Source organism: Schistocerca americana, chromosome 8 (genome assembly GCF_021461395.2).
Source record: "Schistocerca americana isolate TAMUIC-IGC-003095 chromosome 8, iqSchAmer2.1, whole genome shotgun sequence".
In the NCBI taxonomy this organism is placed as follows: domain Eukaryota; kingdom Metazoa; phylum Arthropoda; class Insecta; order Orthoptera; family Acrididae; genus Schistocerca; species Schistocerca americana.
In genome coordinates, this window is record NC_060126.1 from 261,251,046 (window position 1) to 261,274,417 (window position 23,372).

Sequence of the window (23,372 nt, forward strand, 5' to 3'; positions counted from 1 at the left end):
CATAGTGCTGACATTCAATAATAATCAACACTATCATTCATGTTCACTACTGAACTTCCACAGATCAATTGAAAAATCCAGAAAGTGATGTAGTTATGTACTTGGTAGCATAGCATCTCTTCTATTTGGGGAGTGATGATCAGTTCTCATGTACACAATTAAATGAATTTTAATGGATACATTTATACTGTACCAAACATTTTTACCATGTGGTTCATATGATCTTTATTTGAATTAACCTTATTGCTGCCTACCACCAAACACCATACAATACAAATAAAATACAGATTTGAGTTTCCGTATATTTCTTTTTCCCCCTGTGTTTGTGCGTATCATCCTATAACAAAAAGTTTGGAAACATTTAAAGTTATTGAAGTTTGTTAATTTTTTCACTACCATAAAGTAGATTTTTCAGTAATTAAAACAATTTTATTGCCTCCATTTGAGCTTTTAGTACATTCAGATATAAAATGTAGAAATGTTTTTAAACAAAGTTTTGGTACACCAAAATATCAAAGTTTTTTTCTAAAATACTTATTGAATTATTTTTGTTAGAATACTAGATAATATCATTGCTAAACAGTGACAGTTTGTGTTACATTTTTATGCAGTTCTTGTATATAGTTGTGGCTTTCAAATGCTTTTACAATAAATGGACAAGATTTTTCTCTAACTGGAAGTAATATAGTTTTCAGAATGTTGCTGCATTGTGTGTACATTTTGAGGAACAGTCATCATATATTATTCTTTTGTGCATGTTTGCTGTTCAGTTTCCAATGTAAAGAATGTGTATGTCACATATCAATTAATGAGATGTTGAACTGATGTGCACTGCAGACTAACATATCTATCATCACCAGTATCCAAGGTTATCGGAAACAGTGAATCTAAGTGCATTATCATCTTGCATTATAGTGGGAAATACCAGTTTGAGATAAAAATATGCTACTATCTCTATTTTAGCTTAATGTAATGGTTTAACTGTTGAAAACATCCGGTACAATACGTATTTTTTCCACAGCACAATATACTTAGGTAGTATTAGGGAGGAAGTTGAAAACTTAGAAATTAGTTTAAGATAAACAATATAGAGGAGTGGTTTACACTGACAGCAAAATTATATTGTTAAATGTATGTTTTAGTAAGCCCCTTTCAAATAACTACAGTGTAACAGTGTCAAATTGGAAGCAAAATTCCATTACTTTGTATCAGTGTTATATCAAAAATGTCATGCACTGTCTACACAATTACACTTTTTGCGCTATGAAGAAAGCATACAGAACAAAGCAATAAAGGAAAAATGCACATGTAGTAGAAGATATTGGGTAAAGTCATTGGATAAACTCTTGAATTAGCTGCACTGTTTCCATAACTGTGTTTTAAATTTGCCTGTCCTTTTTCTGTAGCTACACAAAATGAATATTCAGGAACAAGCACTGTTACTTAGATGATATTCATATTATCATAAATATTTTACATTTCTTTAGTGTACTATATGCTGAAATGTATAATATTGTCTGAAGAATGTAAAAGGCAACAAGAGAAATTCAAGCTCTTATATGCTTATCTGTCTTATACGCTTAACTGTATTTCTTCCCACCCACTATTTGCAAAGGGAAGAGAAAGAAAGGGAAATGACAATGATACCTAAAGTAACCTCTCCTCCTCCACATACTGCAAGGTGGCTAGCAATAGTGTAAATAACTGATGGCTGGAGGGAGCAAAATAATCCAAAATTTTTTGTTACTCACTACTATTATTATGTTTTTTTTTAAATGTAGGGAATATTTTATCTATAATAACCCATGAAAATTGTCGGTCAAACTCGCAAGGGCTGCATAGTGCTTGCAAACAACAATTATCACTGAAAGCAGAAGTAATTATTAATGTGGTGCAGTATCAAAGGAATTGAAGTACTGCATATGCTTAAACCATTAAGCACTTAACAAACTTTAAAATGGTTTGTACTGTATACAACTAATTCAGCAGGAGTAAGGGACCGATATTATCTTCCTTTCTAATCATGGATGAATCTCTCAAAATGCCATACTGTAGACCTCTTCATTTACATTTTGGACATTTTAATGTTGCCACACTTCACTAGTTTTAATTGTTTTGTAATATGAACATAAATTGCTGAACATTGTTCAGCTGAAAAAATTTCAGTCATACTGTAAGAATTAAGTGGTGGGCTGTCTTAGAAGGTGTTACACTCACAATAACCTGTTCTGAAAACTATTTTACTTCTTTTATCATGCAAAAATGTAGTGTTGTTATTTTTATCTATCTCATCATCATTTTATTTTTATTGCAATCGTAATTGCTGTGATTTGGTCCAAAAGGATTGGAATGGTTAATCCAAGTATTTGCTCTCCATGTGACTCAACTATTTTACAAAAGACACAAAGACAAATTAAAGCTGAAGTAATCATTAATGTGGTGCAGTCATCTTATTGACAAACTGACTCTGCTCTTCTAGTGTTCATAAATATATTGCAACATAGTGAAGTTGTTCATATATTAGACTGAAAACATTAATGACGACTTTCAACTTTTCAATAATTTTTATAGTATAACAGGCACAAATATTAATAACATGGTTATTTACTTTTGATTTGGGGTGTATAGTGTACAAATATTGTGAGTAGCATCTGTAACAGTAATATTTACCTAATTTCCCGTAAATGATTAATAATTTAGAAAGCAAGAAGCAAAGTGTCTCTTCTTATTAATTCCATGATTTGATGTAATGCAATAGACACATAACTATAGTTCAGATTGTGTAAAAGTGAAGTACTTCGTTGCATTGTAATCAAACATTTCAAAATCAGTACCATAGATTTTGTGTAACTTCTCCATTTGTGTTTTTGTCAGTTGTGAGTAGTACTTTTCCACTAGAGCAGCTGTAGCTTTCCCATCCCTGCAAGAAAGAAATATGATTTACTTTATTTGGAATGCCATTAATGCTAAAGAATTTAGTTTAGTTGGTATTATCTTCTTTACCAGCACAGCAGTTTGTTACCTCAAGTATATGGAACAATTTTTATTTACATTTGTTCTGAGAGAAAATACATTATAAAACTGTTTAACTTGTAACTAGATTCCTGAAAGACTCTTCTCCTAAAGAACTCTGCTGCCTTTTTCCTTCACATACTTAGTGTCTCCCTTTTTATTTCTTGTGAGTTAACCAGGTGTTTCATGAATATCATGAGTGTGAGAGAGAGAATCTAAAAATTGTTAAAATCATATTAAGAGTACTTCCTGCAACATCTTCATTCCAAACAGTACCAGTACTATAAACTAATGCTGCTCTGCAGTTGAATACTATTTATGCTATGCAGCAGACATTCTCCTCTACCAGATCTTGGTCCGTTTGTTTTGTGAAAATACTATGCCCATTGTGTGGAAAGGTGGTATTAGAGTGTGTGTCACAGCCCTAAATATATATGGTAGTCCTGAAATTCAGAAAACGAATGCATGTTGGCATAAAGTATGAAAACTTTGTGTGATACTCTTCCTAACTAATACCTCTAAAGCATAAGGGCTGTTCACATAATTTATTCTCATATAATGTCTCCACTGGAGATACTTCTGTAGAGAACACTCTAACATTCACTTACTGCTGTATTGCTCTACTACTGGATCATTAACTTATTTCCCTTTCATACTCCTTTAAGGCGTCCAAACTTCGGTTAGTCACATGGGAGTAAGCCAAGGTGGTATGCAAGGTATCCAATTAATTTCACCCAAGTTTGTGGTTTTTTTTTTTGGGACCACAGATTTATGTGGAGACAATTATCAAGAAACTTGCTGCAGTAAGTATTTCTCATACCAGTAAGCAGTTATCAGTAGCACACTACATTCGTCATCCCTCTGTCTTGGAAAAAAATCACCAACACATCTTTTAAATGTCAAAGACAATTCTGAGAACTTTCTCTGATAATAGGCAAATTCTAGCCATGATTTTGGCGTCTTTTCTTGTACATCTCAACTCCAATTTGTTCTCCAGGATGTAGTGCTGTATCATGGCCTCATTATAAGTTACAGTTATCTTAAAAATGCTTCACTTTCTTTATCAAAATGTTTTGGAATCCACATACACTTGTTTCTAGGTTCCATGCCTCAGTCTGTAAAAAGGGGACCCTTATAGGATCACTTTGTTGTCCCTCTGTGTGTCTGTCTGTCTGCTTGCCTGCCTGCCTGTTAACAACGCTTTTCCTCAGGAATGAGGATTCATAACTAGTTCAAATTTATGACACATACTAATGTCTATGGTCCCTTGGCGGTGTAAAAATTGTAAGCTTCTAAGTCATTTCAGTCAAAAGATATGACCATTTATGTAAAATATTTTGATACTTGAAAACGATCATCAAAACCTATAGGGTACTTCCCGTTAACTTAGAAACATGAAATTCGGCAAGAAGCAAAATTTCACAGTACATGTAAAGTAAAGAATCTGAAACTTTTTAAATTGTAATTGTATCAAGTAAAAAATATCTTTTCCAATTTGAACATACATAGCACTCATCGTCTGTCAAAAGCACAATAGATAGACATCACTGCATGCAAACATAAAATGTAAGTTGTAGTCATGTTTCAGTAATTAAATAAAAGATATTTTATAAAATCTTCTCTCTCTACATATATAAACTGAAGTTACGTCCGGGCTAGAGTGAGGAACTGCTGTAGATTTTTTGGCACAATCTTGGAATTCCTGGCACTAATATCGTGGCATTATCAATATTGATAACAGCCAAAAATTGTTGATACCTCGATGGATGAACTATATGATACATAATTAAGTTTGTACGCAACTGTCAGTGTGTGAGTCCTACTTGCACTTGGCTAGTTTTTGTGTCTAGAGTGTTTTCAAAATTTCAGCTTTCTGAACACCTGTAGTTAAGAAATGAGATGATAATATTTTGCATAGTAAGTGAAGGTGCCTCTTGTTTCCACATTGTGCTACTACCAAGAGAAAGATGGGATGATGGAGGGGGAACTAGCATCACTCCCATCCATGTATGTTCTCCAAATGACATGTTTTTAAAAATATTAGAAGAATAGCTTTTCCTCTTGAATGTACAGCACAAAGGTTCAGTTTACATTCAAGTGATGTTTGTATCTCACTGATTCAATCAGAAATAATAATATGTCATGTAAAATAATGTTTGTAAGACCTATTTAACAAATTTTTCTATTAAATGTGAAAAGTAACAAATGAAATAGAAAATTCCCTGTTAAAATGTTCCACTGCAGATTTTATGCAATGATTTAGTGAACAATGGATGTACATACCTTGCCTTGTTGATTGCAGTTCTTGGCTTATAACGGTAGTGGGAAGGTAACAGCAGTCTTTGTAGACCAGCCTTATGGATGACATACTCCTCATCTCGATCTAGTGTTTCCATTTTTGCAATAACTGTAAAGTTTACATGGCATGGAGTACAGAATGAATGATAAGGTGCCCAATGTTCATCAAACTTTTTGCTGTTGATGATGTAATCAACAAATTCTGGAAATGTGGGACCTGACCTGTAATCAAAATGTTTCAAATTTCTGAGTTTTCACATTTATATTTCTGTTTATCATCTCCACTAAATACAAAGTTTCTAGTATGTTTCGTCAATTAATCACCTAGCAGGAGTTCTTTGTTGCTTTTGATCTTTATTTTGCGAATATTTTAATTTATTTACTTATTTATTTTTAAACAGTGCATCGAAGACAAGCAATTTAGTGGACTAAACGTCTTTTTTAATGTGTTGCACTAGGAGGCTGTTGTATGCATTTTGTTATTAGTTATTATTTTGTAAGAATAACTTTATGCTGCTACTCACCTTACACTTTCTGGCACATCTGTCATCGGATCTTGCTTGTACCGATAGTGCTGAGCAATATGTTTTGAAAGTTTTCGGTAGTAAGGATTCTTTGCCCCCTCTATCTTGTTACGATAAGCAGAAAGCAAGCGTTCATAAGGCTCTCTGACAATCAGGAATGAAAGTGCGTGTGGAAGTGTCTCTTGCAATTGCTGAACAGATGGTCGTGGAAAGCGAGCACGTGCAAGGCTCATTGGTGTTTTGCGTGTTCGCCTTAGAAATCTCTCATTGTAGCCAGCTAGATAAAAAAAGGAATGTTTCTTTAGTGTTGTATACACACTTACAACATTTTAGAGAGCATTTTTCATATTGTTATTTATGTTCCTGTTATTTCAAATAATAGTACTGCAAATTTCTGCCTCTGACTCAAAAACTACCTTTAAAAGTAATTACAATTTACATTTCCAGGGAATTTATTTATCTTGTAGGTATTCAAAATAAGATGATAAAATAAAACATCTTTAATTCTTTTGCTTGTAAAAGGGATCAGCTCTTGGAATGATTCGATGGTTCCACCACTATTGTACCATTTTGTCACTAAAACCATCAATGTTCTTAAATCAAAGCTAAACTCAAGTTTCTACAATCCACATTAGACACTGTCATAAAGCGCATTGCATTTAAAACATTGTTGTCAGCAGAAGTAATACAATGCCTGTGCTGAGATCAGTATTATATGTAAGTTGTTTGTCATGACAAGGCATTGTGAGTGCTGTATTCTAAATATGCTATAGATATTTCATACATATCAGCTATTAATTACACAGAGAACTCTGCATGCCAGTGAATAAAAATTATACTGACGGTGTCTGTAAGATTGGTTGAACATGGTATCTGAAGCCAAATAGAGCTGATTTTGTCCTTTTGCAAAAACAGTTTCTGTTTAAGTGAAAGTAGATCAGTAAAAACGCTAGTCATGTCAGCCTCTTTGATTCCCAGATCATTCGTCCTGTTTGATACCCAGATTATTCAGCCATGTGTAGATCATGTAACAGCTGTTTCAAAAAATAACAAAATCATGTTGTACTGATCCTTCAACTGACCACAAAGACCTATGATCAGATGTTTGGAGAACTAAAGTCATTCGTGTTTACAGTCTGTGAGTAAAGTGTTAACAAACTCTTGGGTTATAGGCTGGCCTATGGAAACTTGAGTACAACCTAAAGATTACATGGTGGCTCAGACCACCACAATAGAGGGGGGCAGAAAATCCTGTGTCCCCCTCTCTCGTGCCCCCCCCCCTCCCTCACCTGCAACCCGCCCCCCCCCCCACCCCCAGTCGCTCTCTCTTAATGACAAAAATGAAAAAAATTACATGAAGCTAAAGTAAGTACCTATAATTTTGAATTAGAGCAGTTAGTGGTACAACTACATGCTAAATTTCTCACCAAGTCATTTAGTTTTCAGTCAAAATAATGGATGTGACTTATACTTTCCTGTACCCACCTAATATATTGAAATGATACATCCATGTTGAACTAGCAGCCTTGAAGATACTACACCAGACCAGATGGTGATCCTTGTCAATGAAAAATTCCCAGGCATTTGGCTGTCCTCTGGTGTTCAATCCTTTGTCGACACATACTTCCCATACACGTTCACGTCTCATCTCATATATTTCTTCCAAATACCCTGGGTCATAATTATAGTTGTAATTTTCTGTTTCCCAAACTGCATTTGTATCCTGTAGTGAAAAGTGTGTTATGCTGGTGAAATGTTTCCACATAAAATCAAAACCAACATTTACAACATTGACTAGACTTGTTGTCAGTGATTCTGACCAAAATCTTTCTAAAAATATGTATTTTTCCACTAACATTAATCAGCCATAATCACACATGCATAGGCTGCACAAAACCAAAACTTAAAGTGTGGGGCATAAAGAGTAGAACATAAATCAAGTGAAGATTATATATAGTCATTTAATGTTAAACAACTTGTTGTAATGCATTTGAAGCCTTCCACCTAACAGTTGTTTATATGATTCCATAACATTTCATCTGTATAAGCTGCCTATTTTTCTCAGTATAGTATTATGGTAGTTACAACAGGTGATATGTTTCCCAGAGAAATGAAACTGGATTGCCAACAGTGCCTTGTCTGTCATAATTTGTTCATTGCCCTTCTGTGGCCGTGCGGTTCTAGGCACTACAGTCTGGAACTACGCGACTGCTACGGCTGCAGGTTCGAATTCTGCCACGGGCAAGGATGTGTGTGAGGTCCTTAGGTTAGTTAGGTTTAAGTAGTTCTGAGTTCTAGGGGGCTGATGACCTGAGAAGTTAAATCCCATAGTGCTCAGAGCCATTTGAACCATTTTTTCATTGCCCTGCTGTTTATCTAAATAAAATTACTTATTCTTCATTCAAGCTTATTCTGCATTCTCCTGATGATGCTATTAATGTCACTATGTTGTATAGCTGCAGTCTGCCACTAAGGTATTAAACATGTACGTTAGTTGTGTGTCATATCTGAAGGCCTCTATGTATGTTGTAGATGCAGTTACAGAGGAATTCATCTGTTGTTGTTTTTGATGATGATGATGATGATGATGATGATGATAACTTCTTTAGTTAGAAGAACAGTTTGCTGCAGCCCTCCACGGTAGTGTATCATGTGCAAGGCTCATTATCTCTGGATAGCTACTGCAACCTACATCTGCTTGAACCTGGTTAGGTTATTGAAGCCTTGGTTTCCATCTTCAATTTTTACCCACAAATCTTCCCTTTATTACCAAAGTGATAACTTCCTGATGACTCAGAATGTGTGCTATCAATCAGTCCCTTTGTTTAGTTGAGCTATGCAATAAATTTCTTTTTCCCCACTTCATTTCAGTACCTCCTCATTTGTTATTCGAGCTTCAGCATTCTCCTACAGCACACCTTTTCAAAAGCTTCAGTTCTGTTCTTGTCTGAACTATTTATCAACCACATTTCACTTCTGTACATCCCATGCAAATATTATCAGAAAAATCTTTATATTAAAGTCAACAGATTCATCTTTCTCAGAAATGCCAGTCTGCATTTTATACACACTTTGATTCAACTGTCATAAGTTATTGTGCTACCCAAATATTTAAAAACTCATAGACTAATTTCAGTGTCTCAATTCCTAATCCAAATCTATCAGTGTCACCTGATTTTCTTCTATTACATTCCATTACCCTTGTTTTACTCATGTAGCCCTGCCTCACTCCCATCTCAACTACTGGTTTCGTTTCATGTCCTTTGACTCTAATGTCTCTACTCTGGTTTCCGTACAAGATGTAGATAACTTTATGTAACCTGTGTTTTACCTCACCTACCTTCAGAATTTCAAAGAGTGTTGAAAACCTTACCAGAATCCACAAAAACTATAAATGCAGATTTGGTTTTTTTTTCAGTTGACCTTCTAAGATAAGTTTTTGGAGCAGTATTGTCTCGTATTGCTACATTTCTCCAGAACTGAAATTAAAAGTCCCTGAAGTTGGCTTCTATAGGTTTTCCATTCTTCTGTAGCTAATTTATATCATTGTTTTCTTACCATGATTTATTAAATGATGGTTAGATAATATTCACGCCTGCCGGCACTTGCCTTCACTGGAATTGGAATTATTTCATTTTGCTTGAAGTTTGAGGGTGTTTCAGCTGTCTCGTATATCTTGCACATCAATATGAGAAACAACACCGAAATTGTATTCTTTGTTCACTCTGTTACGATTTGTATTCTGATGATATTTAGATTGTGTTGATGTCAAACTGAACTGCACTGACTCATTAGTTGCCAGTAAATTGCCCAATATGCAGGGTCAAATGATTACTGTTCAGCTTCCTCAATGGTGCTATGATGAACAGGAGACATCTAAATGTTGATATCAATTTTTGTATTGTTCTTCTTTTGGTAACAAATTACTGTGCATTGAGAGACAGAAGTTGACAATACCGTTGCCTTCTGGTGGTTTGGAAACTGCAACACAATGATATTGTGCCAGAGTACTCTTTAACAAGAAAGACATTATTACAGTATCCATCAGACTGACTGATGGCAATTACTCTATGGGCTCTTTTTTTCCTAATTAAATCATCTTTACTTTCTTATGTACCTTGCCCACAAAGGGGAGAAAACTATTGGAATATTCACAGCATGGTATTTTATAGTGTCGACTGTGTGAATTAGCAGAAAACTCTTTATCAGCATTTAAAGATTGTGAATGTCATGTTGAGTAGTAACATTTCTTTACTTACTTGTAGTTTTGGTTCATCTATTGTTACATTCAGATAAGTTAGAGAAAACCGAGCATCAGCTGCACGAAGTTTGGCCACTGCAAAAGAACCCAGAACAAAACAATAGGTCACAACAGCTGCTGCTACACTCGCCATTTGCAGTGTGCTGCGATAGCGAGAGAAGCAGCGTTGTGCTGGTCGTCCAGTGCAGCCACAGGTGCATCTCATGACATCCTATTGAGACAAACAAGTACGCAATCGTTGTTAGTTTTCCTTGGTTTATAGAATAAGGACAAATTGGAAAGATCTTATAAGGACAAATAAACCACACACACACACGCACGCACGCACGCACGCACGCGCACACACACACACACACACACACACACACACAGAGAGAGAGAGAGAGAGAGAGAGAGAGAGAGAGAGAGAGAGAGAGAGAGTCTTTCCTAAGAGTCATCAGGCAAGTTTTTGCTGGTATTTCAGCAGATATCTACAATTTCATGTTTGCAATGTGTAGCTGGAATCAGCCCAAACAAACACCAGTTATCGTATCTTCATTGTGAAGCCCAGTTTCAATGAAAAGTGATAGTTTGTTTCCCCATTACATACAAAAATTTTTTACAGTGGAATTTTACGTACCCAAATTACTCTAGTGTGATACTTGTTTTATCAAAATGTGTTACCAGAGACAGTAAACCAAGAAGGATAACCAGTAAACCGACAGTGACTGAGCAGGCAGCACGGGCCAGAGTAGTGCTGTCGCTGCTGGAGCACTGGTTATTCTTTTTAGTTTATTGTCACTCTTAATACATAATGATGAAAAAATATCATGCTAGGCTAATTTGGCACTGCTCAGTCAAATGCTCGCATAAAATTCAACTTTTAAAAATAATTTTGTTTGTAATGGGAAAGAATGATAAGACTTGTTGTTGACACTAGGCATCACATTCATGCAATGAGCAATATTTGTTTGTGTTGACTCCAGCAGTACATTGTAAAAATGAAATTGCAAGTGTCTGCCAAAACAGCAGAGAAAAAAGCATGGCGACTCTTAGGGGAGACACCTGGTATGTATGACAGTGGACACATTAACAGATATGTTCTTTTATGTCTCCATCATATGTTGGTAAATATATATATCCTAGTGCAAGGAATAGTCCATTCTAAAGTTACATTTTATTCTTTAGTTAATTTTATGTCTATGGAATGAATACACAATCAGTATTATATTGTGCACATTGACAAAAATTTGATTACAATTTATATTTAACACACCAGCTCTTTTATTGAAAATGTTATATCTGAGATTTTTTTTAGAGAAATGGGTTTAGAGCAGCCATTAATGACAGGTTGAATATTGAATCTCACATTCCTTGGAATCTGCTGAAAGCTGGAAGAAAGTTAAATGGGTTAAAATCAAGTGGACAGATGATATAAAATTCGTGTCAGTTAGTGGAACTGATTCTGTATCACCAAAAAATCTTGCTGACAGTGAGAAATGGAATGGTTTGAAAAGAAAGAAATGGCCTCTTTGTAATATTATGGATGTGATTAAAATTACCCTGTTTTCTAGCGAAGAAGTAACTGTTCCTTCCAATTTCAATTTTAAGTAAGCTAATCATTTGCTATTTTCGCAGTGGATATTGATAACTCATTTAGAAACTACTTTTTGTTTAAAAAACATTAGAAGAGAGCACATTCACCCATTTGATTTACTGTGAAATATGTGAAAAATGTTTTCTGCCTCATCCTAATTACGATTGTGCTTTGTTTTCATGAACTTTGGGTACACTAAAGTCTTTCTGCAGCCATCAGTAACCAGTATCTAGATCAGTTCATAATAGGAAACACTGACATGCATAATTCAAAGAAATGCAGTATTAGTATAATGTACCTCATAAATAAAAGTAAACAGTGAATTAAATACAATCTTTCATTTAATCTCCCCTTTTAGAATATTACTGACACACTGTCACTGATGTGTCTCCAAAAATCAATCAAGTAGAGTTAAGGCTGGATTCTGTCTCCACAACATTTGATCAGAATTATGTTGTTATTATTATTATTATTATTATTATTATTATTATGGTTGTTGTTGTTGTCGTTGTTGTTGTAAGTACACCTAGTTACTTAGGATAAATTACTAGGATAAGCTATTGATTAAGAAGTAAATGTGTTCGTTTCTAATCTTTTTTTAAACAAAAGTTTTAAAGTTGGTAACTTTCAACTGCTGAAATGACAAAAAGTGTATTTATTTATTAAATCAGGGTAGCTAAAAATTAATTTTCACTGTAAAAAATTAAATGGACGTATTTAAGCACTATCATCATACTGAAAAAGTTCTGTTTCTTACCTCAAGAAATTGACAGTTTGTTAGTACTAGGTTGAGTTTTTGCATGTACGGTGAATCAGAGCAATATACCAAAATATTATGGGTAAAAATTTGCTTAGTTTCGAGAATTCTCTTCAGTGCCACTACATATTTACCACTGTCACATTTTAAATTCTGAAGTTGTTTCCATTTGTTCCAGTTTTGAATCATTTCGATCCCCTTGATGACCTGAATACAGTTAATGCCTAAAGGCTTACCTAAATTGCATTTTACACAAAAAAATTGGGGCAGCTATGTTTGTGCCATTTACAGTTATTTAATACAGTGTTTACTTTTATTTATGAGGTACATTATACTAATACTGCATTTCTTTGTATTATGCATATCAGTGTTTCCTATTATGAACTGATCTAGATGTGCCAGCTGCTAGAACAGTTGTGAACACTCCCATAGATACATAATTTCATTTATTTTATTGTTACTGTAGTTATGTAGTGCACAATATCAAATGGACTATTGCTATTATTATTTCTATTACTGATGTGTGTCTTTCAGTGTGTGATTGGCTGACAAGTTAGTACAAAATTGTTGAGAAAACTTATTTATTTTTTCAACAGCGAACTACAGAGTGAAATTATATTTTCTCATATTCATGGTAGATGTCTTTTACCATGTCACACTTTCTTACAACTGCACAATTTATGTAAAATACTTTCCTCTTCATCACAACAATATTTGGATGGAAGTTTCTGACTGCTATGTCTCAATTATAGATGAGATGATTAGACATGTTTCATGTGAGCCAATGGATTAGCTGCATGTTGATGCTGCTTTGTGTGTCTTAAGATTATTGTAGAGGACTGCACCTTACATGAAGTTACAAAATTTCAGTGTGTGTATGTGTAATTAAGCCTATTTGAGGAGCTGAGAAGGCTACCAGAACATTCCCGGGCCATATAGGAGCCAAACAAGGTGCAATTTAATGCCAGTTTGCTATTTTGACTGCTGTTTTGTTTTCTTACTGCTCAGTTGGCTCCACATTCCTTCCGCTCTCATGATTTTTCAAGAAGTCAGTACTTGATACTGAGAGCACGAACAAAATTTAAATCTGTATTTATTTACTCTGTTGCAGATTTGTAACCATCTTTGGGACACACTTTTCATGCATACTGCTTGGTCCTAGGTTCTCCATAACAATGTGATTGATTTTTAATCACCTGAGGAGCTACTTGTTGGCTGTGGAATTCTAAAATTCTCTACCCTTCTACCCGTTCTTCCTTTTTTCTTATGTCCAAGCTGACTAAGTGAGCAAAATTGCAGTAGGTCTTTCTTCCATGACAGTCTTCATTATGGATTTATGACATCGTTCTTGCACGTAACTGTTGCATGTGAAGTACAGTATACACCAATCAACTGACAGTGAGTTTGCTATAGCATTGGTGAAAGTTCATAACAGTGCATATTTCACAAGCTGAAGTGGACTCAGTGGTATCAGGTATGTTTCTACTTTTGTTGCACCATAACACTTGCAGGAATAGAGTGCATTAGGGGAGTACGTGGAGGAAGGACCTACTCAACAGTCTACAACTCATTCAGTATTGCATTTTGTTTATGCTTGTGCACCAACTGAAATTTGAAAGAAGAAAGTTGAAGAAAAAAGTAATTTATTCACATTTGCTTCCCTTGTTTGTGTGAAATAAGCCATGAAAATTTTAGGTTGTTTAGAAATGGGAATTTTATATATACGAGTCCTTTAATAGATTCAAACTGTGTGCTAGTCCAGCACTCCAACTCCCAAAGAATGGAATCATATAGTTGTTGTTATTAAACTTGTCAATCATTTTTAATTTATTTTCACTATTGCACTGATGGAGTAGTTAGTTACTAGTAAAGACTTTGCCAAAGAGTTTTCTCATTGCAAGACATTACCAAGAAAGAATCTGCTTTTGGTGGAGAGGATTATCTTGTTGACTCTGTACAGGTTCATGTTTAAGTGACAAGCAAACAGCGCAATTATTCATTTTGGAATTTAAGTCAGTGTGAAGGCTAGAGAATGATCCGTAGGTGTTGTGAACAGTCTGGAAAATGAGGTTTGGTCATTGTCAAATGTCAGTGTTGTGCTAGGACTGCTTTGGAGTAAGCAATTTACTGTAGTATGTATCACACAATGAGAGATGCAGCAGTGTGTGTCATGGTGGGTTATAGATACCACCTTACTGCATCATGGCACTGCCAAATGGATATCTGTAGTTTTCATTTTCCATTACATTGTACCCATGGTTTTTCAACCTTTTTGAGTTTGTGGTTCCCTTGACCAGTTATGTTGTATCCATGGTTCCCCTATAGGTTACTGTGTAAAAACTGGAAAAATTAATAAAAAATGTTGTGAATAAAATACTACTCATCTCAGTGCAATGCTTGAGCTTGCTTCTTGTTCCCCAACTTGTCAAATCTTAGCATCAAATGAGATACAGCTATCTTCATTTCCTTCTCCACACAAAGTTTTGATCTGTACTTAGTTTTAATGACTGTAACTCCCAAAAATTCACTCTCACAAAGATAGGAGGTTGCAAGAGGAATTCATACCTTCAATACTTTCATACTCAAGCTTGGAAACTCTTTTCTTACTGAATATCAAAATGTTTGCAATGTCACTTGTGAAATCTTCATTTCTAGTGAAGAATCTGTGAAAGTTCTACCAACTGTTACTCTTCTGCAGTACTGTGAAGGAATTTTGAACCCACTGAAACCTATTTTATTTCTCCTCCATCGTTCACTCTTCTTTCTCAAACAACCAGCTTCTTTCTGAAGGCTGAAATTGTGTCAATAACCCGAATGAAATGAGTTTCACTTCCAGAGACTTCTTCAGTGAGTCTAACTGCTCAAATATATCACATAAGCATCCAAACTTTAGTTGAGTCAGTGTCTAAAAACCCTTAGTGCTGATATGATTTTCTTCTGCCAGGCAAGAACAAACATCTTGACTAAGTTAAAAAATGCATGATAATACATTTCCCCTGGAAAGCCAATGAATGCTGCAATAAAAGAAGAGAGATGTATGTTCATTGCCCATACTGTGACTAATTGTCCAAAAAATCAAGCTTTCTGTGGACAAGTTGTAATAAAGTTCACCACATTTATGACAGTTTTCAGTACTGTATTTGATTCAGGTCAGCACTCATGTGTTGCGAAGTAAGTGTTTCTTTATGGATGGTGTAATGGGTTCTCATAATATTGGGAGCAGTGTTGCAAAAATTGCTTGTAGACCACTCTAACCCCCCCCAACCAACATGGACCACACATTATTAGTACACACATCAACACAGAGAGCCCAGTTAATTTGGTTTTCTGTCATGAATCTTTTTCTGTCATACCTGTATTTATATCTGTACAATAAAAAAGTTGTCTTAAAAATCACCTTAAAATGCACCTATCAAATTAAGCGAGTATCTCTATTGCTATCAGTGGCCTCATCAAGCTGCATACCAAAATTCCAGCCTCTAATTTTTTCTATAACTTGTGCACGAATAACCTCTCCTGAATCTTGAATTTGATGATTAATTGTAGTGCCAAACAAAGGAATGGACAAAAGCTGTTTTCCCATGGACTCTCCAAGCGTAATGGACACTTTCTCAGTAGCACACTGCAGAATTAGTTCTTCTTCAATCAAGTAGACTTTCTTACATTTTGCTACCCGCTAAGCTACTTTGTAGGACACTAGACGTGCTTTAATCTATATTCCTATCTGCTTAGAAAGTGATGATTCTTATTCTTTCATTTGACTCAGTTTTCTAGAAAAATATTCTATTGGTTTGACCATGTCATTCTTATGAACATTTTCTGAATGATGCTTTAATTTGCTAGGTAGCATACATTGAACAGAAAGTAATTTTCAAACGCAAAACACACTGAGGATGCCCTTCATTGTTCACAGCAGTGCATGCAAAACCAAAATCTAAGTAGCTACCATTGTATTTTCTGTACTTGTGTTTAGGTGCTAAGTATAACACGCAATAATTCAGCTTCTATGTTATGACTGCTTACGCAGGCTGATCAGCATCTAAAACGGAATTCCTCTGATGCCACACAGGTGGACACCAGAAATGAAATTTTCATCAACTGTCTTCTATGCCACGAACTATGAAGCAAATCGATGGCACCCCAGGTGGTCAGTCATGGCACACCAGGGCGCTACAGTGCACAGGTTAAATACCACTACATTGGATCTTGATGATTTCACAATTTGAAGTGAATAACATATTGTTACCATTTGGCATTCGTCCGTCTCCATTTACGAAGATGTGTCATTGGGAGGAAGGTTTCCGTCATTGATTAATAATGATAGCTGCCATAGTGAATGAGAAACATAGAAGTTATTTTACGTGGAATCATTCTGAACAGTGCTGTCAGACACAGCATGTTTTGCGGCAGTACCTTGCTGGTGTAAATTCTTCATTTATAGGATACTGTTGTGCTAAAAAGTGGTTCTTGTTGAGTGGTCAGTGTCACCTATGTTCAAGAAGTATTTATCCTTTGTTTCAGTTGTGAGACTGTGAGGCTTTCTCATACTTATTCAGTGAACCATGCACTTAGCTGACTGCTGAATCCATGTTGTCATTGTTGTTGTGGTCTTCGGTCCATAAACTGGTTTGATGCAGCTCTCTGTGTTACTCTATCTTGTGCAAGCCTCTTCATCTCCAAATAACTACTGCAACCTACATATTTCTGAATCTGCTTACTGTATTCATGTCTTGATCTCTCTGTATGATTTTTATCACCCACGCTTCCCTCAAATTCTAAATTTGTGATCCCTTGATGTCTCAGAATGGGTCCTATCAGCCGATCCCTTCTATAGGTCAAGTTGTGCCACAAATTTCTTGTCTTCCCATTTCTAATCTGTACTTCCTCATTAGTTACATGAATCCATATATCTGTCTTATCGCTCTAATCACTTGCCACATCAATGCTATAAACTGTTCACAGGATAAAAAAAAATCAATTGTGCCCCAATAATTGTGCCACACTGGAAGTCACTTGTGTTTGGAACCGACCTATGATATGTTCAAGTTAGTTATTGCTTGTATCAGATATTGGAAATTTTGGTAGTCACTGGTGCCGATTTCAAGAGCAGTGAATTCATCATCTGAAAATCTCATTGTTGAATTATCATCATGTATGCTTTGTTTTTGAAATTCCTCTCCATGAATCCTTCAAACACCATGCTTTCTCATACAGGGTGTTACAAAAAGGTACGGCCAAACTTTCAGGAAACGTTCCTCACACACAAATAAAGAAAAGATGTTATGTGGACATGTGTCCGGAAACGCTTAATTTCCATGTTAGAGCTCATTTTAGTTTCGTCAGTATGTACCGTACTTCCTCGATTCACTGCCAGTTGGCCCAATTGAAGGAAGGTAATGTTGACTTTGGTGCTTGTGTTGACATGCGACTCATTGCTCTACAGTACTAGGATCAAGCACATCAGTATGTTCATCACGAACGTGGTTTTGCATTCAGTGCAATGTTTACAAATGCAGAGTTGGCAGGTGCCCATTTGATGTATGAATTAGCACGGGGCAATAGCCGTGGCGCTGTACGTTTGTATCGAGACAGATTTTCATAACGAAGGTGTCCCGACAGGAAGACGTTTGAAGCAATTGATCGGCGTCTTAGGGAGCACGGAACATTCCAGCCTATGACTCGCAACTGGGGAAGACCTAGAATGACAAGGACAACTGCAATGGACGAGGCAATTCTTCGTGCAGTTGACGATAACCCTAATGTCAGCGTCAGAGAAGTTGCTGCTGTACAAGGTGACGTTGACCACGTCACTGTATGGAGAGTGCTACAGGAGAACCAGTTGTTTCCGTACCATGTACAGCATGTGCAGGCACTATCAGCAGCTGATTGGCCTCCTCCTGTGAATGGTTCATCCAACAATGTGTCAATCCTCATTTCAGTGCAAATGTTCTCTTTACGAATGAGGCTTCATTCCAATGTGATCAAATTGTAAATTTTCACAATCAACATGTGTGGGCTGACGAGAATCCGCACGCAATTGTGCAATCACGTCATCAACACAGATTTTCTGTGAACATTTGGGCAGGCATTGTTGGTGATGTCTTGATTGGGCCACATGTTCTTCCACCTACGCTCAATGGAGCACATTATCATGATTTCATACAGGATACTCTACCTGTGCCGCTAGAACATGTGCCTTTACAAGTACGACACAACATGTGGTTCATGCACGATGGAGCTCCTGCACATTTCAGTCGAAGTGTTTGTACGCTTCTCAACAACAGATTCGGTGACCGATGGATTGGCAAAGGCGGACCAATTCCATGTCCTCCACGCTCTCCTGACCTCAACCCTCTTGACTTTCATTTGTGGCGGCATTTGAAAGCTCTTGTCTACGCAACCCCGGTACCAAATGTAGAGACTCTTCATGCTCGTGTTGTGGGCGGCTGTGATACAATACGCCATTCTCCAGGGCTGCATCAGCGCATCAGGGATTCCATACGACGGAGGGTGGATGCATGTATCTGCGCTAACAGAGGATATTTTGAACATTTCCTGTAACAAAGTGTTTGAAGTCACACTGGTACGTTCTGTTGCTGTGTGTTTCCATTCTATGATTAATGTGATTTGAAGAGAAGTGATAAAATGAGCTCTAACATGGAAAGTAAGTGTTTCCGGACACATGTCCACATAACATATTTTCTTTCTTTGTGTGTGAGTAATGTTTCCTGAAAGTTTGGCCGTACTTTTTTGTAACACCCTGTTTGTAACACCCTGTATACATTGCTATTTGCAAGAACTTGTCACATGCTGTGTTTTGAGACAAATTGAATCAGATGCAGCAGGTGATTCAAACACAATATACGTTGAATAGTTATTTGTGAAAACTGAACTTTGTTAGACTTGATAGTATGTATTTTAGAGATTTTTTATGAGACTTTTCACCAAAATGTTATTTTCTCATACCACAAATTATGTTCAGTTTTACCTGTTGTACTCATGTATTTAACTGAGACTTTTATTTTTCTTACTGTGACTTAATTTTGTATGATATCTGGGAGGCACACTTGAAGCCTGGTGAACAATGACTATCTATTATAAGGTTCCAGCTATTAACTTCACCCATCAATATCCAAGGTGCAGTTCCCTGTATTATTTAACTGAAAACTGATAAATTTGTTCAGGCATATCACCCAGTGAGCAATGTGGTGAGATGGTAAGACTGTACTCACATTCAGGAGGGTGGCAGTTCAGATCTTCATGCATTCAGATGTATGTTATCCAGTCACTAAATTGCCTGAGGCAAATTCTGGGATGGTTACTTCGAAAAGAACACACACAATTTCTTTTCCCATTCCTCCTCAATCCAAGCTTATGCTCCATCTCTAATGACATCGTCGTCTATGGGACATGAATCTTAATGATCCTTTTTGTGTGTATTCAACCCATTAATTATAATATGTGTAAAGAAGTACAAATAAAACTCATTTAAATTGTCCTGCAGATACACTGAATATTGTTTATTGTGTGTCTACAAAGATTATCATAGAACTGTTCATGAAAACAGTTGTAACTGTCAGTCTTCACCAAGAGGTTTGGCCCATTTCATGATAGGCAAGCCTGTTAAAAATGAGTTGAAATTGTTGCTTCTGCCTCCTTTTTTCCTTTCATTAAACATATATGTTATTCAGATAACCTGTGATTTGTTTGGGTCCCATGTAATAGCCACATTTTGGACTTCCCCTCTCTGTTCCCAAAATACTTTTGTTTTAAGCAGTCATAACTTTTTCTTCACTTCATCCTTATATTTTCTTGAATTTTGTGTTACCCTTGTTCTTAATTGTCCATGAAAAATTTCATATAGCAAGTAAGAATACATTTCTTGGTCATAAGTCTCCAGTAATTCGATACCATAAAAATTAAAATTATGAGCAATATCTGAAATATCATTTAACTATTTATGTCATTCAGAAATTTTCGGTTGAAACTCAGCAAATGTGGCTTTGATATCCTTTATAATCAGGCCTTTGCAATTAACCTAATGACTGTGACAGTATTGAATTATTGCTTGAAGAAAAATTGTAAGTTAATATTGGCAATCTTACACATTTTAAAACAGAAGGAAAAAGTGTCCTTCAGTACAAGATTTTTCCCAAAACTTCCAATTATCAGTTAATCTATATGTGGAATTAGAGATGTGATATTTGGATGAAGAAAATCCACTATGATAAAATCTAATTATTCTGGTAGCTCCTAGCTGGTGGCTCATTTTTCGTCAAAAATTTATTTATAACTGCAGATTTTAAAATGAAGCCTTGTACACAGCATGAAAAGGAAGGATAAACCTAACATGTAAACAGCTGGCTGACTGTTAGTTGCTTTTGTCACATCATTGTTCTCAATTTGTCATTGTTTTCCTCAATGCACATGACAACAGTTAAGAAAATTTTGTGTTGTCCGGTCAGGTAGAGGTTCACGTAATTGAAAGTTGTTAGCCAAATCTAGTGCCACTGATCAAGAGATTTTCCCCTTCCTACAACTACTCATTATCAAGTATTTTAAGAGTAAAGGAGATCACTCACCAAAAAAAAGAAGCATTCTGCTAGAACTCTCCTGCTATAGTCATTATTAAGTATGAAGTTAAAAGTGATCTTGCTAACTTAAGTATGACTATAGTAACTTGTATGGTTTGTGTGATCTACTGTGCCACATTGTTGGCAACAGTTTTCATAATTATTCACTGTTACTAACACAAATCTATTGTAACAGTGTGATCTTTCAAGAAGATACCAGTCTGTGTGTTTCTGTTGATTTAAAGTTTTGTACATTTCTTATGAAACATATTTGTTCTATTCTCTCCATAATGATTGTATGATGTCTGTGCTGCTGAACAAATGGTGTTGGGACATAAGAAAAGCAATGAAGTAATTATTTTACTTTTTTAAACTGTCAATGTACTTTAGGACAGTCAACTTTTGCTGTTTTCATCATACATAGTTGCCTGAATTCCACAGGAAAAAAACTGATTCTTAGATACGTTCTTCTAATAACTTTGACTTGTGTGTTAGAATTTTAATGGTTCTTTCTTTCAGTAACCGAATTACTGACTCTACGTTGCCTTCTAAGTGCCAAGGGACAAAAACAATTGTGAACAGTTTATGTGGGCACTAACAAGGTATTCCATTTAAGGCAACACTCTGTAATTATAAATAAAAAAAATATTTTGTGTATGAGATTAATTTCAGTGTGTTCTTTGATCTTTAATATAATGTATAAAAAGGAGACTCACAAAAAACAAATACGAGAATACAGAGTGCTAGTTAAACCTTAAGGAAAGAGATGGTTGAAACAACATTGTCTGCAGCTAGCCAAAATAAAGAAACAGTAATAATAATAATAATAATAAAAACAGAAAAAACATAAACAATCATCATAAAGGAATTCAAGTTCAAACGCTCTCTTTAAATGGGAATAATAGAAAATAATAATAATAATAATCGTAAATATTGTGAAATAATATTATCTTATATATCTTCTGTATAGGTCTGTAGCAATTAATAAATTTCCTGCATAAAATTGAATATTAAGTGTAAAGATTGATGTGTGCAGATAGCCTCCAGTTATATGATGAAGATAGCAAAAGGATTCAGAATATAGGAAACATACTTACGTAATTCTGGTAGTTGACTTCATAAAGATGTATGACATTACTGTTGTTAAATTCTACTGTGGGCAGTACCTATGATGTGCTGTCACATATTTATTGTGTCAGGGTGGTGATGTAGTGGGAACCTTTAAGTTGAGCACTGTTGTATTCCCTCCCACCTACTCCTCACTTTTCTTCTCAGTCCATTTCTTTTTAATCAAGTACAGTCCCTATCATAAAAACACAGTAGTATCACTTCTTTTCAATTGTACCATGTGTTATTTGTTGAAAACCATAACAGGGTGTGCATGACAAAACTTTGCTGAAAATTTAGTGAATTCTTCTCATCTCTTGCAAACCACTTACACTTCTCTGCTCTCCCACTTTCAAAACCCTACCACACACTTGGACGAGGGGAATAAGGAAGTTTACACAGTAACAGGGTGTAGCTAATTAAGTGTTAACTGCTCCACAAAGCAAACTTGGCAGTCAATGTACTTTGCTGTTCACATACACAGTTATTCAGAGACTGACATGACACATATCTGTAGATGCACTGTTGTGAGGCAGCCATTGCCCTGCCCTGTTTCAAGTGTGGTGGTGGGGGAAACTGCCAGTATTGATTACTGACTGTCTGCCTGCCTGAGAGGGAGAATTGTGGAAGAGGAGGGGTGGAGGCTGTGAGCACCTGTCTGAAAGTGGTAGTAGGTGGAGGGGGAACTGGAACAAAGAAAAAGAGAGGGGGGGGCAATTAATTAATAACAAAGCCAATTTGTCATTTTTGCACTTGAAGTTTATCTCGTTGTGTTGACTTGAACATCAGGAGACCAGCTTATTTTGCATATTTTCAGTACCTGTCACCACATGAAATTATCTTCTGGAACAGTGCAGCTAATATAAGCAAAAGTTTGACTCAGCAAATATTAACAGTAAGAATACTTTGTAGAGAATGTAACCCAACATTGTACTGGGACCTCTACAGATATTTTGGAATTATTATACTAATTTCCTAGTACATTTGCTCCTTCATAGCTCTTTTTGGGATGTAAAAAAAGCAGTTTCAGATTATCTGTGATGTCCACAGCCTTAACACTGGACTTGAAAACAAATTTCATATAGACCTGGCCTCATTGTGTAGGTTTCACATGATGCACTGTGTTTAATGTGAAGCTCATAAAATGCTCTCATCACTCATAATGTAATAAATTGGAAATCCCCATAAATTCAAAAGGAAAGTAAAACTATTTTGTATTATGCTCTCCTACAAATTATTTAATGATTTAGAATGTGGAATTTAA

General features: G+C 35.7%; 2 protein-coding genes across 6 annotated transcripts in view; one reads left to right on the forward strand and one right to left on the reverse strand.

The window, feature by feature from the left end:
* Nucleotides 1-23,372, forward strand: part of LOC124545392 (calcium uptake protein 1 homolog, mitochondrial) — a 231,674-nt gene that overhangs the window by 179,069 nt on the left and 29,233 nt on the right. The window lies entirely within an intron of this gene.
* Nucleotides 467-22,651, reverse strand: LOC124545393 (carbohydrate sulfotransferase 11-like). Its single transcript, XM_047124309.1, has 7 exons — nt 22,441-22,651; nt 22,099-22,304; nt 10,094-10,306; nt 7,320-7,557; nt 5,835-6,111; nt 5,296-5,532; nt 467-2,920 (listed from the first exon to the last, which is right to left on the reverse strand). The coding sequence occupies exons 3-7, from the start codon at nt 10,298-10,300 to the stop codon at nt 2,767-2,769; spliced, it is 1,113 nt and encodes a 370-aa protein (XP_046980265.1). The 5' UTR covers nt 10,301-10,306; nt 22,099-22,304; nt 22,441-22,651; the 3' UTR covers nt 467-2,766.